Source organism: Quercus lobata, chromosome 3, assembly GCF_001633185.2.
Source record: "Quercus lobata isolate SW786 chromosome 3, ValleyOak3.0 Primary Assembly, whole genome shotgun sequence".
NCBI classification, from domain to species: Eukaryota; Viridiplantae; Streptophyta; class Magnoliopsida; order Fagales; family Fagaceae; genus Quercus; species Quercus lobata.
In genome coordinates this window covers 20,829,908-20,849,544 of record NC_044906.1, presented here as the reverse complement: position 1 = coordinate 20,849,544, position 19,637 = coordinate 20,829,908, and the positions used below count along the sequence as shown (strand labels likewise).

At 34.8% G+C, this 19,637-nt stretch overlaps 1 protein-coding gene across 1 annotated transcript; it reads left to right on the top strand.

Moving 5' to 3' along the window:
- The first annotated feature begins 6,739 nt into the window (after window positions 1–6,739).
- LOC115980528 (uncharacterized mitochondrial protein AtMg00810-like) lies at window positions 6,740–7,840 on the top strand. The gene has a single exon (XM_031102762.1). The coding sequence runs from the start codon at window positions 6,740–6,742 to the stop codon at window positions 7,838–7,840; it is 1,101 nt and encodes a 366-aa protein (XP_030958622.1).
- The last annotated feature ends 11,797 nt before the right edge of the window (window positions 7,841–19,637 follow it).

Sequence of the window (19,637 nt, the reverse complement as noted above, 5' to 3'; positions counted from 1 at the left end):
ACCTTGAGGATAGTTAGGTCAAATCCTCCCCAGGTTTTTACCGGTTTGGTTTCCTGGATGATCATATCTTGTGTTATTTACTTTCCGCTACTTTGCATGATTTAATCTTTTATATTGTGATAACCTAGACTTGTTTAATTGGACTAAGTAACAACTTGGCTAATTACCTAAGTTAAATCAATTGTTTAAGGGCTCTAAAAACTATCAGCAAGAAATAATGAAAGGAAAACAAATACCCTTAGACCTAGGTCAAGGGAGGGAGATACTCGTGTAGCACGAGAGAGAGAGCTCCACGGCAGGGAGAGTTCGGAATTGTACACGTATTAGTATTAGTAGTACTATTTCTCTTTTATTTTGCTAATTACTTGTACACGTATCTCTTCAAATATATAGTCTCCTAACTTGTCTTGTACACATATCTCTTGCTTAAGGTAAGCTTAATTCCTAGCTAGCTAGCAACAGTTATTAAGCCACCGCTTACCATTTTGTCACATCTCAAAAACAAAAACTACCTTATCTTAATTAAAACCCTATATATCTTTATTCGATTGTTTTGAAACATCTCTAGTCACAGTTTCTCCAACTATTTTTGGTGGTTTCTCTTCCTCAGAGCATTTAGTTACGTTCTTGTATTCAATGCAACCACCCTCTCTTTCACATGATTATACTAGAAATTACCAGCTTAAGGATCCTTGTGAACCTAGCACAAGGGAGAAATCCCTAGGAAGATTGGCTGAATGATTATTTTAATTAGAGGATTGAACTTGATTTGAGTTACAAGTTACAACAATTAATATAAAGGAGTGAAAATCCCAGTAGAAATTGGAGGGTTAAAGACTATAATATATATATTGACCAAAGTTGGAATGGCATTGAAGTTGAACATCACTGTTACGTTGTTCTTTGCATGAGCTCACTGATCTTGTTGAACCCAAATGTCAACGTGTTAAGTTTGTACTACAAAAGCCTGCAGTCTAGGTCCAGTCCGATAGAATCCTGGTTTAATGACTCTTAATCTGACGGGTGAGAAGTGTGTATCAAAGGACACGTGGTGAGTTAAGAAAGAAGATGGGTTGTGGTTGAAGAAGCAGAGGATAAAATTAAATATTTATTGAAGAAGTGGGTTAGACTTAGAAAAAGACATAAAGTTGTACGGTGCCGTTATGTGGGGCCCATCATAAGAGCATTTGCAGTAGTGTAACTATATTACTATATTGTAGCTCCTCAAACACCAAAATGATGCTCTAGTAGTAGAGCTAAATCTATTTTTTTTAGCTCCAATGCTACAGTGCACATTTATAAATAGATGTGCACTGTTCATAAGAGCTAAAAAAAGATATTATTTTATTCTACCAATGATTAAAATAATTCCACTTGCACATTTCTTTTTCATTCTTTTATCCGTGCCTCTCTTTCTCTCTCATTCACTCTCATCTCATCTCTGACTCTGAACTCTGAAGCTCATCTCTCTCAATTCACTCTCTCAACTCCGGTCTCTCAACTCCCACTGAAGCTCGACGTCACCGACCCACTAGCCGTCCCAGTCGCCTATCTCTCTCAGACCCACGCCGCCGATCGGAGTGCTTGCTCGTGAATATTGAGTACCTGACTGGGAAACCCATGGAGCTCGTCGACCCACCCCTTCTGCCGACCCAGCTCGACGACGTTGTGCTTGTTTGTGATTGGTGATTTTTTATTTTGTTTGTGATTGGTGATTTTGTTTGGTTTGGGTTGAGGAAAAAGATTGGAGATTTGGGTTTTTTTTTTTTTTTTTTTTTTTTTTTTGGCCTGCTGTGGACTGGTGGTGGTGGTTGTGGCTGTGGCTGATGGTAGAGGTGGTTGTGGTTGGTGCTATGGATGTTTTTTGGGTAGTGAGATATATTATTTTATTGTAGTGATTATATTATTTTATTGTGATGTTTATATTCTTTTATTGTGTTGATAGCTAAAATAGATCCACTACTACAGCATGTGTGTAGGTAAGATAGATTGGTGGAGCTAAAAAGCTAAATTTTTAGCTCCACTGCTGTGGATGCTCTAAGGTAACAAAGACCATACCTATCTCCGTTGATTCTAGAAATAAGGGCTTGAATTGAGATAATTAAGGGTATGTTTGGTGCATGTGTTTAAACACATGTTTTCAGTTTTTAAATATTATACATATTTTTACACACTTTTTCACCCATACATATTTTTTACAAAAACTGAAAACTACTGTTTAAACACATATACCAAATAGGCCCTAAGTATCTTATTTTTCTATGGTCTATTTCAGAGGAGAAATAAAGAAAAGAAAGATGTGTTTTGAAAACTTACATGTATAAATTTTATAACTGTAATACTTAAAATTTTTAGGTATGATATCTTCTATTTGTAAGTGTTTAATTTTTTATCTTTCTTTTTTAAAAAAATTAATAAATAAAATTCTTAGATTGAAACATTTGAAATAAATGATTATGATCATAGTGAGTAACATAATCAAGATGTAACGTAGAAGAATATTATATAGATTTAACTTGGATGTGTAAGTTAAAATATAAATAGTGAAAGTAAATTTTGTTTAAAAGATTGTTAATGGCTAATTGGTGACTATGCACATTCCATTTAATTGAGCTCTCTTGTTAAATCAAAATATGACCAAGTTTAGTCATTTATTTTATGGGCATTTCAAATCAAAATGAAGTGCAAGCTAAATCTTTAATTATATTCTACATTAAGTTAAAATCAATAGGATTTTTTTTTTTTTTTTTTTTTGAGGGGTAATCAATAGGATTTGTTTGTTAATGGATTTTGACACTTTGTAATTGTTCCTTTCAAAATGTATGTTCAAGTGCCTAGTGGTTGTTTCCATGCATCTGTGAATGGCATAAACTGAGAAAGTATACAGGAAGAAGTTAAGATATTTGATTGGGAGATGATAATTAAATGCTAAATGGTATAGCTAAACGCGTAGTCAGGGTGAATGTGATTGGCCACTACACACGCATATAATTAGGCGGAAGTGAGCACTAATTTTTGTAATAAATCAGTGATATTACAGATTCAAATTAAAAACTATCTTTTCCTAAAAATAAATAAATTGAAAAACTATCTATCTGTTTGGGGTTTTTCTTTTAGGATTGGAATAGAATTATAATTTTTAATTCTTAAAGTTAATATAACATTTCAAATTTTGAGTTTATCTTACACTACCATAATTATTTCATAAGGTATGTCTACTAAGACTATACTATTAATTCATATTTTTCAGGTATATATATGTGTGTGTGTGTTTTGTATTAGAGTTTAGATGCAGTTGCCAAGATCAGTAGCAAGAGCAAGGTAGAAGCTAGCAACATAAAGGGTCATAGCACTGTTCATAGAGCAGTTGAATCTATATCAGAGCATAAACGACAAAGAAGCATAAGTGAAGTACGATGACCATATGACCTGTAGTTTAGTGTGATTAGATGCTTACTTAAGTATTAACACGTGGGAAAGTTAGTTAGTCTTGTAGCTGGCATGTGTGATAGGTTGTTAGGTCTGGTAGTTGGTTATTTTCGTGTTCACACCTGTACAGACTAGTATATATATAGTTTCTGTAATCACTTTGCTAATTAATGAAATATATAGTTTTCAATCCTTGATTTTGTGATATGGTATCAGAGCAAATTCCCAAATTCCTGTAGGATTTTGCATTTCTTTCAATTTCAGTTTTTCCTTTCTCAATTTTCCCGAGAAAATCTTTCTCTGTTCTTGAGAAAATTCTGTTCTTGGGAAATTCATTCTTCATTTTCCATCTATGGCTTCTGCTACAAATGCAAATGGTTCTACAGATGCTTCCACATCTGTGAATCCATCTTCTTCTTCTTCTTCTTCACAAGACTCTCCAATGGATGACCCTCTATTCTTGCATCATGCAAAGAATCCAAGTTTGCTTCTTGTCACACAGCCATTAATAGGTGGAGAAAATTATGCAGCTTGGGCTCGTGCAGTGAGAAAAGCTTTACTCACCAAGAATAAATTAGGGTTCATTGATGGGGCTCTGACTCTCTCATCACCGTTGGTATCAACTCCTTCAAATGTGCAAGCTTGGATAAGATGTGACAACATGGTTGGCACATGGCTAACCAATTCAGTCTCACCAAAGCTCCAAGCAAGCAACATTTATGAAGACACTACCCTAGAAATCTGGAATGACTTGAAGAATCGTTTTGCTCAGACAAATGGACCTAGAGTTTTCAATCTTCAAAAGGACATGGCAGAGCTTCATCAAGGTGAGATGTTTGTTACTGACTTCTTTACCCAGTTGAAGGTGTTTTGGGATCAATTGTAGAACCTTAGTCCATTTCCTTCTTGCACTTATGGTAAATGTATTTGCAATATTAACAAGAGGCTTACTGATTTGCAAGTGAGGGAGTTTGTCATGAAATTTTTAATGGGATTGAATGATTCTTTCTCCCAAGTTATATCTCAAGTCTTGCTTATGGATCCTATTCCATCTCTTAGTAAGGTTTACTCCTTGCTAATTCAAGAAGAGACACAAAGATCAGTGCCTAATGCCTCTTTTGCTAAGGTTGATTCCACTGTTTTAGCTGCTAAGTTGTCCAATGAGCATCTTGGTCCAATTCTTGTTGGTTCTAGTGGCAAAGGGAAGGAGAGACCAACTTGTACATATTGTGGCAAGACTGGTCACACAGTGGATAAATGCTATAAAAAGCATGGTTTTCCACCAGGCTTTAAGTTCAAGAATAAGCCCTCTATGGCTCATCAAGTATCTTCAGATGTGTTGCCTATTGCTCCTCCAATTGCTTCTCCAATGCATCACTAGACTGCTTTTACTCTTGAACAATATCAGCAGCTTTTTGCTTTGTTTGGAGCTTCCACTTCATCCCTTGCACCTTCTGCTCTAGTGAAAGATGCTTCAATGGCTAATGTAGCATCATCTTCTGCTTCTACCAGTACCCCAATGTCAGGTATTGACTTATCTCATAGTGTTTTCTCTGCACAAGTGGTCAATAGAAGGACTTATGATAAGTGGACTTGGGTATTGGATACTAGGGCTACTGACCACTTTGTCTTTTCAGTTGATCTATTAACTTCAATTACTGCTACTATGCAATCTTTGGTTCATTTGCCTAATGGGGAATCAGCTCAAGTCCCTCACATTGGCACTGTTGTTCTTTCTTCTTCACTTACTCTCACTAATGTTCTTTGTGTTCTATCATTTAGCTTTAACTTGTTATTTGTTAGTACACTCACATTATCTCAGCCTTATTGTCTTGTTTTCCTCTCCACTTATTTTTTTATCTAGGACCTTTTATCTTGGAAAACGATTGGGGTGGGCAAGGCTGTTGATGGGTTGTACTTGTTGAGTGTGATAGTCTCTAGCACATTCCTCCTTCTTCACTTGCTGATTACCTAAGCAATCACAAGTTCAATACTTCTTTTCTTCCTTTCTCTGCAACAACTTCTGCAAGTTCTACATCTTCCTCTCTTTGGCATGCAAGATTAGGACATCCATCAAATCTCAAACTTAAAGCTTTAAGTCACACTATTCCTTCTTTACAATCTTTTTGTAATAAGACTTGTCAAGTTTGTCCTATAGCCAAGCTTAAAAGATTACCTTTCCCTTTTAATAATAAAATCAGTGCTTTTCATTTTATTTGGTTCATATGGATGTTTGGGGACCTTATTCCATTCCTACTTTAGATGGTTACAAATATTTCTTGACAATTGTGGATGATGCAACCCGAGCCACTTGGTTGTTTCTAATGAAATCCAAATTTGATGTAAGACCTTTGTTTTAATCCTTTTATACTATGGTTGCCACACAGTTTAGCCAAAATATTAAATCCATTAGAACTGACAATGCCAAAGAATTTGACATATTTGATTTTCTTAATTCCCATGGCATTATCCATCAACATAGCTATGTTTACACTCCACAACAAAATTTTGTTGTGGAGAGAAAACACCAGCACTTGCTTTCCATTGCCAGGGCATTACAGATTCAATCTCAAGTTCCTTTGCAATTTTGGGGTGATTGTGTTTTGACTGCTGCCTTTCTCATTAATAGGCTTCCCTCTCCTTTGTTGAATGACAAAACACCCTTTGAGCTTTTGTTTCATAAGTCCCCTGACTACAATCATCTCAAAGGTTTTGGCTGTCTATGTTTTGCCTCTACTATTGCCCAAACTAGAACCAAATTTTCACCAGGGGAAAGAAGATGTGTTTTCCTTGGCTACCCTTGTAATATCAAAGGTTATAAGCTCTATGATCTTGACACTCATTCTATTTTTGTCTCAAGGGATGTTGTCTTTCATGAGTCTGTTTTTCCTTATGTTTCTTCTTCCAATGGTCCTATTCCTTCCAATTCTTTACCTTTGCCTTGTGCTTCTCCTGTTCCTTCTTTGCATGGTGATCCTCTTTTGTCCAAGCCTAATACTCCTGTCCTTACTCCTCATTCCATTATTCAAGTTCATCATACTATTGATGATGATTTTCTTGGTTTCTTAGTCAATTAGATGTCAATAATGCATTTCTTCATGGTTATTTGGATGAGGAGGTATATATGTCTCCTCCATAGGGGTTTCACAACTAGGGGGAGGTTGTTTGTAAGCTCAATAAGTCCCTTTATGGCCTCAAGCAAGCTTCTAGGTAATGGTTTGCCAAATTCTCAAGCACTTTAATTCAGCTTGGTTTCATTCAATCCAAAGCTGATTATTCTTTGTTTACCAAAAGGCATGGTGACATTTTCATGGTTCTTTTGGTCTATGTGGATGATGTTTTGATAGATTGTAATGACAAGGATGAAGTGGATAGATTTAAAGTCATGTTAGATGATAAGTTCAAACTTAAATACTTGGGTGATTTGAAATATTTCCTTGGTTTAGAGGTTGCAAGATCAGACAAAGGAATTGCTCTTTGTCAAAGGAAATATACTCTTGAACTACTCAATGATGTTGGATTGCTTGGCTGTAAGTGTGCTAAAACTCCTATGGAGCACAATTTAAAGTTAAGTAAATTTGAGGGAGAAGAGCTTAGAGATCCCAGTCATTATAGAAAGCTTGTGGGCAGGCTCTTGTACTTAACAATCACAAGACCTAACATTACATTTGCTGTCCATAAACTCAGTCAGTTTATGTCCAAGCCAAGGAGATCACACCTGGATGCAGCACATAGAGTGTTGCAGTATTTGAAGGGTGAATTAGGCAAAGGACTCATGTTTTCTTCTAGTACAGACTTGCACTTAAAAGGATTTGCAGATGCAAATTGGACTGCATGTCCTGACACTAGGAGATCAGTGACTGGCTATAGCATCTTCATTGGTGATTCTTTGGTGTCTTGGAAGTCCAAGAAGCAGTCCATAGTCTCAAGATCTTCAGTTGAAGCTGAGTACAGATCCATGGCAGTGGCAACATGTGAGATAGTGTGGATTTTGTACTTTCTCAAGGATATTGGAGTGAATCATGAAAAGGAGGCCTTGTTATTCTGTGACAGTCAAGTTGCACTGCACATTGGCTCCAATCCAGTCTTCCATGAGAGGACAAAACATATAGAAATAGATTGTCATGTGGTTAGGGACAAGGTCTTGGAGAAGGTGATTAAGCTAAATCATGTTAGATCAAATTGTCAATTGGCTGATCTACTTACTAAGGCTTTGAATTACAATCAATTTTCAACTCTTACTTGTAAAATGGGGATGTTTAATATACATACACCTGCTACTCTTGAGGGGGAGTATCAGAATTTAGATGAAGCTGCCAAGATCAGTAGCAAGAGCAAGGTAGAAGCTAGCAACATAAAGGGTCATAGCACTGTTCACAGAGCAGTTGAATCTATATCAAAGCATAAATGACAAAGAAGCATAAGTGAAGTACAATGACCATACGACCTATAGTTTAGTGTGATTAGATGCTTGCTTAAGTATTAACACGTGGGAAAGTTAGTTAGTCTTGTAGCTGGCACGTGTGATAGGTTGTTAGGTCTGGTAGTTGGTTATTTTCATGTTCACACCTGTACAAACTAGTATATATATAGTTTTTGTAATCACTTTGCTAATTAATGAAATATACAGTTTTCAATCTTTGATTCCGTGATATTTTGCTGTTCATTGTTTTTTTTTTTTACGCATGTAGATATATTATACGATTTAGCATGTTATGGAGCCTAAATAAAGCCCAACCTTTCAGGCTTGGTCACATTATTGATAGGGTAAAGAAGTCTCAATTTACTTCTAAGCTATAGATATATATAGAATACCATCATACCATGGTAAGAGAGAAACTAATCTTGTAGCACCGTAGCACACTGACTCACAAACCAGTTTATTCTATCGTAGCAAATGAGTTCAGATTTATATACCATGTCAATATATTTTCCATAGAAGGAAAATTTAATGCATGCTCCTAGCAAGTCATCCTCCCATGGAACATGCATATATGTGTGGCACAATCCCAAATTCTAAAAGAACCTCAAACCGCTTAAATGTGTCACTGTCAGAGTTCCAAAATTGTCTTTTTATAAAAAGAATTAATAGAAAAGGTAATGATTCATTTAAAAATATATAGAAAAACTAACAAATTAATTGATATTAGAAAATTAAACGGGAAAAACTAATGAATTTATAAGTAAATAATAAATTGCAACAATCAAATTTATTAGCCAAATAAGCACAATAACACATATACAAATGCATATTTCAATTACCACTACATTTGCTTTAATCAAATTTCTATTGAAATTAAAGTTAAGTTGTTAGAATTTTCAGCTGCTACGCCAAGCTTAGGACCCTCCATATTAATTTGTACCAAGTAATGAAGACACCCCACTCTTGCAATCGTTTTGGACTGGAAAAAGAAAGAGGAAAAAATAATTAATGCATTAATTTAAACTATTCCAGCTCCAACTCCAATCCTAGCTAGAAATAGGAAAGTTTATAAACCATGTACACGTATTAGTATTAGTAGTACTATTTCTCTGGAGAAAATGGGCAAATACCCTTTTTTGGGAAATTAAACATTCGTTTGCCCTCTTTCTGAAACTAAATAGGGAAATGCCCCTCTTTTGTAACTCGACAATAGAGAAATCGAGTTTTAATGAATGACTCGATATTTGTATGATCGAGTTAGTCTGACCCTTCGGGTTTTTCCCAATAAAAAAATGTTTGTGTAGACGTTCATAACTCGGGAAACGGAAAGTCGAGTTTTTTTCAGCGGTTTGAATCAATAGGACCCTAACGTCTCACAACTCCTATTCAGTCACTCGCTCTCCCTGTACACTCTCTTTCCCTCGCTCTCTGCCATCACTCTGTCTCTACACTCTGTCTCTCTCGCTCTGCGATCAGGCTTCCCCACTCTTCCTCGAGTCTCCATCAGTCGTCGTTGGTTCCCGCCGCCGCTGATTACAGGTACGGTCCTCTCCCTCTGAAATCTTTTCTGATGTTGGTTAATGTTAGGTTGCGTTTTGTGTGGGATTTTGATTATTTTGTTGAAACTTAAGAAGTAGTAAATTTACTAATGAAGATGAGAATTTTGTTGTCTTTTATATGCTGCAATGATGATTTTCTCATTAATGAGTTTAAATGTGCTTGGGGTTTTGATGAGGGGTTTTGGCAAATCGAGTGGTGGTGTTTTAGTGATGTCTCTGGGTTTAGTACAGCAACAAAGAGATTAAGTTCTTTGATATCCCTTAAAAGTTTTAGTACTCATTGTTTTTGGTATATCTAGGTTGTTATAAATTTCATTATTATTGGGATTGACACTACTTTTGTTGTGCATATCAGTCCAATGTAGAAAATTTTAAGTAACTGTACTGAAAAAACAAATTAATTCCCTGGTACCCTCAGCTTATATGTGCAACTGTATGGCTAGAGAAGCTGATATAGCAAGCATAGAAGTTCTTTTGCTTGCAATACAGCTCCTATTTGTTTTAAATTGACCATATGGAGGGGGAGAGGAATAATTGAACATTCAATGGTCCTGCACCCTTTGGTGAATTTGAGATTCTTGTTTGATCCGTAAAATATTATAATATTGTTTACTCTAATTCTTTATTTAAAGAATTTGGAGAGTGAGTGCCTGCTTATTAAGGTTTCTCTAAATCAAGGTGGTACTCTTCTATAGGAGCACAAATATGTGAATTGTTTTTTGCCCCCTTTTATTTTGAGTTGGCTAGTTACTATGGATTAAGAAATTTAAAATCTTTGTGTAAACGAAAATGGGTGCTTCTATTGTGGATATTTCAGGCCCCATTTGTGCGGTTGTAACTCATTCCAACACTCGACATGTTTCCCTGGTTTCTTTTTCTATTGTCATCCATTTGCACTCATCACAAGTTTTTAGAACTTAAGATTTGCATAGATGAATTTGTCATTCGCTCTATAGAGTATAGCCTCATATGATATTTTGCATTAGTCAATGGTGAGCAAATAGAAATGATTGGCATGCTTTATACATGGTTTTTTTTTTTATCTAAATATGGAAGTTTAGGTATGTGCTTCCTTATTTGCACTCTTCTATTTTTGGGTCATGCTTTGGGATACAAGGGTTTTTATGAATTTTTTTACCCGTAAATGAATATGTTTAATATGTTTAAGTAAGGTATGTCTACATGGGATGGTGTTTGATGAGGACGTAAGGAATGATCTTTCTTTATCAATAGATTTATTTATTTTCTTCATAATGTGTCAGGTTGTGTGTTTTTTCTTAGCCAGACTGCAACTTCGTTTTTGTTAATTGAAGTCTAGTTATTTGTTTTCTATATCATCATTGATATCATTTTCTGTCAAGATGGAGACCACTGGAGTTTTATACTTTTATAATTTTATTATGTCTTGCTATTTGTTAGTTAGAAGTTTTGAATCTTGATGTGTCTACAGAAGGTGAAATTGTGATTCACAATCTTGATTTGTGATGACGTGTCTACACTCTATAGGGAGGGGAAATGTTGATTTTCTGATGCAACAGAGTGTGTAGAATTCTTGAATCTTTATATATGAGGACATAAGGCAATAATCTGTTTTTATCAATTGAAATCATTATTCTTTCCCCAACATGCAAGTGCCTCGGTTAAGGAAAAAAAAATGATTGTCTTTAGTTTGTCAGCTTGCAACTTGTTTTATGGTAAACACTGATTTTTCATTAGGTCTTGCTATTTATTGTTAGTGAAAAGACTTTAACTCATGGTTTGTCTACGTGAGGGAAAATTGTGATTTACTTTTGCAGCAAGGTTATGGTGTAGAAGTGTTGAATCTTTATTGTTCTTGGGCAATATGAAAGCCCTTGAAATATTCTTTTGATTTCACATTTTTTACCGCTGAATGTTTGAATGTTATCTTCTCACTTGTTCAATTTATTTTATGGATTTTGTTTCTTGGCAGTTTTTTTAAGGCATATATGTTTGATCCGTTTTTCTTGATCACTTTGGTCCTCTTTATTAGGTGCACAAATATTTTAGGTGGTGCACAAAAGTAATAAGGAAAAAGTTAACAACGAAAAAGTGAACAGAGCAAAGAAAAGGGTGTTGTTCTCACATTCATTGAGGAGTCCATTTTTTAAATTAATGGTGGGGTTCATAATAAATTTGAGAGGAGGGGGTTTCATTTCTTCGTATTTTAGGAGCACTTAAATTTTTAGATTTTGGGGTTCATAATAAAGCTTAGATTTTGGATACATTTTTAGGGACTTTGTAGAGGAGAAGAAAAAAGTATTTAGTTTTTATGACGGTTGATTATAGTTCTCATAAAAGTGGTGTTATAACTTATATTTTCATAAATAGTTAATTAATAATTATTCATAATAAAGCTTAGATTTTGGATACATTTTTAGGGACTTTGTAGAGGAGAAGAAAAAAGTATTTAGTTTTTATGACGGTTGATTATAGTTCTCATAAAAGTGGTGTTATAACTTAAATTTTCATAAATAGTTAATTAATAATTATCCTAAGCTTTAAGAAGTGATTTAAATAGTTTTGAAATAATTTTTTTTATGGCAAGTTTTTATTTATTTAAGAAGTGATGTTGAAAATCTTGTGCTCAAAATATAATGTCTTACTGAATCTATGCTTTTATTTTATATTAATCATGGTTTACTTGTTAGAAAATTGCTAACAATGTATTTGCTGCCATGTTAGATATGCAGGCACTAGATAGAGTGCGGCCTGGACCCGATGTGGATACCCAGTTGGCCCAGCAACCGAATCATCGGTCAAGTCCGCTTTGGAGGTGCGCCGTTGACGAGGTATGTAGTAGTATTATTAATACATGTTTGTTTTATAATTACCTTGTGTTTAATCTCCTAACACAATACTCATCCGTGTGCAGGAGGTGCCTGGCATGATAAAGGTTCGACGCCGTAAATGTGTATTGCCACAGGGTGGGCTAGATCCACGTACCAAATGTTGTTATCAGCTTTCTTCAATCCCACTTGCCAAATTCCACCATAGGGAGCAATGACTGTAGCTACAATGGATAGCTCAATATTGTTGAACCTTGACCAGAAGTACCCATCCACACTCACGTCAATACACATAGCAGGGCATAAAATTTTGTGCATCAATTTCGGGTGTTATTGGTCCTATTGCTACATTGATGTTCGTAGTGCTGCTCAACAGCTTCGCACTGTTGAACCCTGTCCAGTCATATCACCTACACGCACGTCAATACACATCTATGCATCCTTTTGCAATGCAGCATTTTTAAAGGATGTACCTATAGCATCCCTGAGAAGTTTATGATACATTTAACACAGCTCAACATTGTCTCGTCAAGTCATGTCAGATGAAGTACATCAATGTTGAATAGTCTTTATGTGAATAAATACGCAACCTCTTTTGCAGTACACATCACCAGCCCGCTACTGTAGCACAAGCTATAGCCATATGAAATAGCTACCTCAACGAATCACATGCACCAACAGACGCCACTAAACAATATACTGTCAAGTCATATCATCTTTATTCACGTGAATACTTATAGTCACATCCACCTGAATACTTGCCCTTGCAAAACCCCTATATAAAGTCCCATTTACATCTACCTTTGCAAAAAATCTACACATACCGAAGTCTCATTTACATACATCTACCCTTGCAAAACTTCTACACATACCGATCTAAAGTCACATTTTCCAATGTCAATGCGTAATTGGATGCTACCTCGTTTTCCAAATAACTATAGAACGCAAAGAGATTCTGACGAGAGGGAATACTATGCCAGATTGCAACAGGAGTGGGACTTTCGCGTGAACGAGTCCAACGCTCTGCACAATGATCTCCTGCAACTCGGATCGCCTCTTGTCGAGCGTAGCTCACTCACACTGCCACGACAAAACATGCACCAATATGAGCGTGCAGTGACGAAAATAAAAAAAGAGAACAATCTTATGATACTTCGTAGGTCCAGGTATCATATGCTACAATTGGCGGAGGAGCAAGCCGTTGCAACGAACAGGCAACTCACTCTGGCAAAACGTAACAATGTCCTCAACTACGAGGACTACCTATCAGAATGAATGCCACTGTGGTGTGTGTGTGTTATGTCTATGGTTAAGTTAATAATGTTAGTGTAAGTTATTTTATGTTTTCTGTGTTATGTCGTACGTGCTTATTGAAAAACATCATGTGTGAGAATATTTGACTTTTATGACTTATGTGAGAATAATCTACATTACGAATAACGTGCATGCTTCTCATAATCAATAATAAGGTTTACATAGTACAAATGCAACCATACATATAACACATAGTTAAACAAAATAGTTCTCCAACAAAATCTAATTACACCACGACACGACACGATTACTCTTCATCTGACATCTCCACGTCTGACTGATAAATGGGATCAGCAAGAAGTGATTGCATGAACTGTGCATGCTCGTACCACCCTTCCTGCACTGACTCTCGAATCTCGACTTGGGTCCGATATCGATTAAGACGTATCTTCATTCGATTATTTTCTTCTCTTATGCGGTTCAATGCTTTACGAAGTTCGTCGATGCTGTCTCTGGGCATCTGTGATGCAAGTTGCCGAGGCACTGGCAACTTAAAACCAACCAACTCATCATAAAACATTTGTTGTTCACGAAATAACGAAGCCCACTCCTGTCTCATGGTATTGTGAACGTAAGCACTATTTTGCAAATTCGGATTGATTGGATAGCTGAACTCATCTTCCAATACCCAACAACGACCCATAGCAGTGAACACATCATGAGGCCTATAGAGTTGTGGGTTGCCAGAACCAAACATTGACACTGAATACAATAACACCAAATGATCAAGTTAACAGTGTGTATCAACTGTTGCTAAATAATGTAATCCTGCATAGAATGGTATACAACAAAGACATTCATAAAATTGTGTACTATTGCATGCTAAAAATGAAATACTAACACTAACACCAACATTTGACCATAAACAATAGACATTGTTGGTAATGTCTACACATTGTCTTCAACACTAAATGTTGTTGTAAATGTCTGACCAATGATGATTATGTGCAATACAAAATGTTGCTATAGTAAAGAAATTATTTCATTCTCTTGTGACCAACGTTTACTACAACAAATAACCAAAATCACACCAATGTACTTACTTCACATTCATTCAACCTAAAAAATCAAAATTTAGTACAATATCAAATGAAAATAACATTGCCCTAAAATTGTGATGTGAATTTTTTACCTGAGGTGATACAAATTTCAATTGAGTTTGAAAGCCGCTGTTGATCTATGGAGGAGTTCCAACTCAGTTCAGCAGAAAGCACGACCTCAGTTCAGCAGAAAGCAAGGCACACTGAGTGGGAGAAGGTGTGCAGAAATTATAAGAGAATAACTCGACTTTACGGATATCAAGTATACTTTATAACTCGATATTAAAGGAATCGAGTTACATTGAAACACTCCACCTGACACAAAGACAGTACGAAATCAGGGTTTATAACAGCATAACTAACTCGATTTTTAAGTAATCGAGTTATGTAGAGATTCAAAAAAAAAATGCCAGCAGTGCAGGAAAAACCTGTATATAACTCGATCATAGGAGTATCGAGTATTTCATATAACTCAATTTTCGTATTCTCGAGGTACAAAAGAGGGGCATTTCCCTATTTAGTTTCAGAATGAGGGCACAAGGATGTTTAATTTCCGAAAAAGGGGCATTTGCCCATTTTGGCCCTATTTCTCTTTTATTTTGCTAACTTGTACACGTATCTCTTCAAATATATAGTCTCCTAACTTGTACACGTATCTCTTGATTAAGGTAAGCTGAATTCCTAGCTAGCAACAGTTATTAAGCCACCGCTTACCCATTTTGTCACATCTCAAAAACTACCTTATCTTAATTAAAACCCTATATATCTTTATTCAATTGTTTTGAAACATCTGTGGTCACAGTTTCTCCAACTATTTTTGGTGGTTTCTCTTCCTCATAGCATGTAGTTACGTTCTTATATTCAATGCAGCCACCCTCTCTTTCACATGAGTATACTAGAAATTACCAGCTTAAGGGTCCTGATGAACGTAGCACAAGGGAGAAATCCTTAGGAAGATTGGCTGAATGGTTAATTTAATTAGAGGATTGCACTTGCTTTGAGTTACAAGGGTTACAACAATATAAAGGAGTGAAAATCCCAGTAGAAATTGGAGTGTTAAAGACTATAATATATATAGGAAAATGTTAACAAGCACCGCATAAGTGCTTGTTAAGATTGTACAAAAGTGACTCTCATTTAATAAAAATATTAAATCAATAAATGAAAATGACATAAAACTAGTCCTTTTGGTTATTTAAATATTTTTTCTCTATGCAAAGTTAACACAACTCATATAAATATATATATATATATATATATATTGACCAAAGTTGGAATGGCATTGAAGTTGAACATCATTGTCACGTTGTTCCTTGAGCTCACTGATCTTGTTGAATCCAAATGTCAATGTGTTAAGTTAAGTTTGTACTACAAAAGCCTGCACTAGGTCCAGTCCGATACAACCCTGGTTCAATGACTCTTTAATCTAACAGGTGAGAAGTGTGTATCAAAGGACACGGGATGAGTTGAGAAAGAAGATGGGATGCGGTGAAAGAAGCAAAGGATAAAATTAAAGACAAAAATACATATAATAAGAAAATATTGTAAAAATATATACTACGTTTTTTAACTAACGAAAACTGTTAAGTAACCAAATAGCCTTAGATATTTATCGAAGTGCATATGTTAAACAGTTTTCGCACATGCAACTTCCGCGAAATCCCCAAAGAAAAGCTAAATGATACAATTTCGTACGGTGCCGTTCTGTGGGGCCCATCATAAGGTAACAAAGACTGTACCTATCTCCGTTGAGAGAAAAGAATTAAAGAAAAGAACAAATACTATGCTGCTAAGCTATCATACCATATGAAGCCAAATTGACTGCGATAAAGAGATGGTCCCCATTATAGCAAATCAAGTTGTGACCCTGGGCCCCGAGCTTTCTAGACGCAAGAGAATTTATATTGGACAAAATTTATATACAATATTTTAAGTGTGGTTCTTTAGGGTTTTCTTTTAAGATTTTGATATGTAGCCATTTAATTAAAAAAATACTCTTTCATCTCATGAGATAAAAGTCACATGACAAAATCTAAAAAGAGGAACCTAAAAAATAGCACGTAAATATTATTCCTAATTCTTACCCATTTATATTCTATTTTGATTTCACATGAGGATGGGAAGTCATAAATTAAAAAAAAAAAAAAAAAATACATAGTTTAAACACTATTAGTATTCATTTTTTTGATAGCTTATTTTATTTGGGAAATGAAATACATGTTTTGATGACTTAACAAGTGGTGTATATCTATAAGAGCTAACTTTTGGATACACAACATTGGTTTTTAAACGCACGCAAACACTTTTCTTATCCGGATGTGAGATAAATATCTTCTTTTTTTATGGTCTATTTTAGAGGAGAAATGAAGAAAGGAAAGATGTGTTTTGAAAACTTACAAGTAATATATAAATTTTATAAAATTATTACTTAAAAGTTTTAGGTATGATATCTACTATTTGTAAGTGTTTAAATTTTTATCTTTTTTTAAATAAAAATTAATAAATAAAATTCTTAAATTAAAACATTTGAAATAAATGATTATGATCATAGTGAGTAACATAATCAAGATGTAACATAGAAAAATATTATATAGATTTACCTTGGATGTGTAAGTTAAAATATAAATAGTGAAAGTAAATTTTGTTTAAAAGATTGTTAATGGGTAATTGGTGACTATGCGCATTCCATTTAATTGAGCTCTCTTGTTAAATCAAAATATGACCAAGTCTAGTCATTTATTTCATGGGCATTTCAAATCAGAATGAAGTGCAAGCTAACTCTTTAGTTATATGCGCATTTTAAATTAAGGTAAAATCAATAGGATCCATTTGTTAATGGATTTTGACATTTTGTAATTGGTGATCATGGATGAGTTGCTAGTACTTTTCTTAATTGAATAGGTTTTTTTGATGTGCAAGTTAAATTATTACTAAAAATAGAAGTTAGATTTTGTTTAAGAAGTGTCAAAAACTAACTATTGACAACATACAATTCTTATTTAATTGACTTGCATTTTGTTTCAAACTGGAATAAGACCAAGTTTAGTCTCTCTCTCTTTTTTTTTTCTTTTTTTTTTTTCTTTCTTTCTTTCTTTTTTGTATACATTTTCAAATTTTACGCAAGCTAAATAAGTCCTCTATTAACAAGGATGCACAATTAATTAGATTCCGTTTGTTACTGGATTGACATCTACTTTTTGAATAAATAAATGGATTGATATCTAGTGATTAGTTTAGGCCTTAAGTCTGACATCAGTTATAGCAAAAAAAGAAAAAAAAGAAAAAAAAAAAGAGACATCTACTGATTAATGAATGAGGACGAGTCGTAACCATTGTTAGTAATTGTCTTTATTCAATGGTTGTTAGGATGCACTTCATATTATATGTTTTTTTTTTTTTTTGGTAATCAAAGGATTTGGTACTGATTTGTACCCAACATGGCATCATCTAATAACTTATTCATGAAAAAAGAAAGCCAATCAATCAGTAATACTTATTGATTGGGCTTGGGCTATTGCCGGCGGCAACTATGGCTTGGGCTATTGCCGACGGCGGCTAGGGTTTGGTTCCTTCCCTCTCTCCTCTTCTCTCTCGTTGTGGCTTTTTACAATAGGTAGAAAATAATTTTTTTTAATTTGGTACCGATTGTGAATATTTTTTCTGACGTGTAAATTTAGTTTGTAATTTTTTAATTAAAAACATGCCACATCATTAAAAAAAAATGCTGAGTCATTGTTCCGTTAGCCACATAAGTAACACCGTTAACAGCAGTTAGTAAAAGGACCAATACAACTTAGTTTTAAAACTTAAGAGACTAATTGTGCTCGCTTCAAACTTGAGGGACCAATTGTGCACACAGAGTAAACTTGAGGGACCAATATTGTAATTTCGCCTAAATAAAAAATCAGTTTCTCTCTTATCTCTTTCCTCTGCTCAGTCAAAACCACCAGCAAACCACCACCACTATTGACCAAGCAAACCACCATAAAAAACCATATTCAACTAGCAAATTCAGAAACAACCCAACAAACCCATACCAAACACCACCACAGAGTAAACTTTCTTACACCAAACCCACCAAACCACCGCCACAGCACCACTAGAAGACCCACAACCAAACACAAAAAAAAAAAAAAACAACCATTTATCCACCCACAGCCGATTTGAAGCCACCAAAGCTGTCACCCATGGCCCCACGACCACCCCACTCCCACTAGCAACCCACAACCCGAAATCCAAGATAGACAAGCCGATTTACAGCCACCCACCCTGTTAGAATTATGTGCCCTCAAAAACAATACTATGCATTTTTATTTGATGATAAAATTTTATTTTCACATTCATAACTTTTATAGGTATATATCATTGTTTAAATGTGGCATGTGATGTCACCTCTGTAGGAAAAATCGTGTTAATGGTTAAGGAACCAAAGACAGGGAATAATGATTTTTCATAAATTATTAAATTGTTTTAGTCTGTGAATATTAATTGAATATTACCACTGAAGTCTACACTTGTTGTGCTGCTATATGATAAGATGATTTACTCCATCATTGAAGTAGTGACTTTAAGCAAACAAGTGGGTGTAATGTAACAAGTACATACACTGAATTGGATCTGATCAAGGACACCTTATGGAGTGATCATTGTTAATTAAAAGGTTGTTCTATCACAATTTTTCTATTGTCCTCAAACATGAGGGGTTTGTGTATATTTATTTATTATGCACATAACTTTGACAATGTCAACTGGTGATGCCAATTTTAAAGGCTATATACAGACATGTTGGGTTATGTGTGTAATGAGTAAAATATATAAATGCTCAACAATGAATCCACCAGACTCTTAAGAAGATAGTATATTCAGTTGATTTTCATATTGAAGTTGGACTCAAAACAAAATCGGCCGGTGACATTTTTCAAAAATGTTTTTCATATATATAATATTGTGTATATATATTTAAAGAGTTTTTTAAAGATATTTTGGAGTCCAATAGAAATTATGAAATCAAGAAATTAAGGGTCACATAAGCTAGGGACATGACAGATATTTATCCAGTCCTAGT

Excerpts from the sequence above, each read along its gene's own strand:
- LOC115980528 (XM_031102762.1), top strand. The coding sequence starts at position 6,740 with ATGGTTCTTTTGGTCTATGTGGATGATGTTTTGATAGATTGTAATGAC.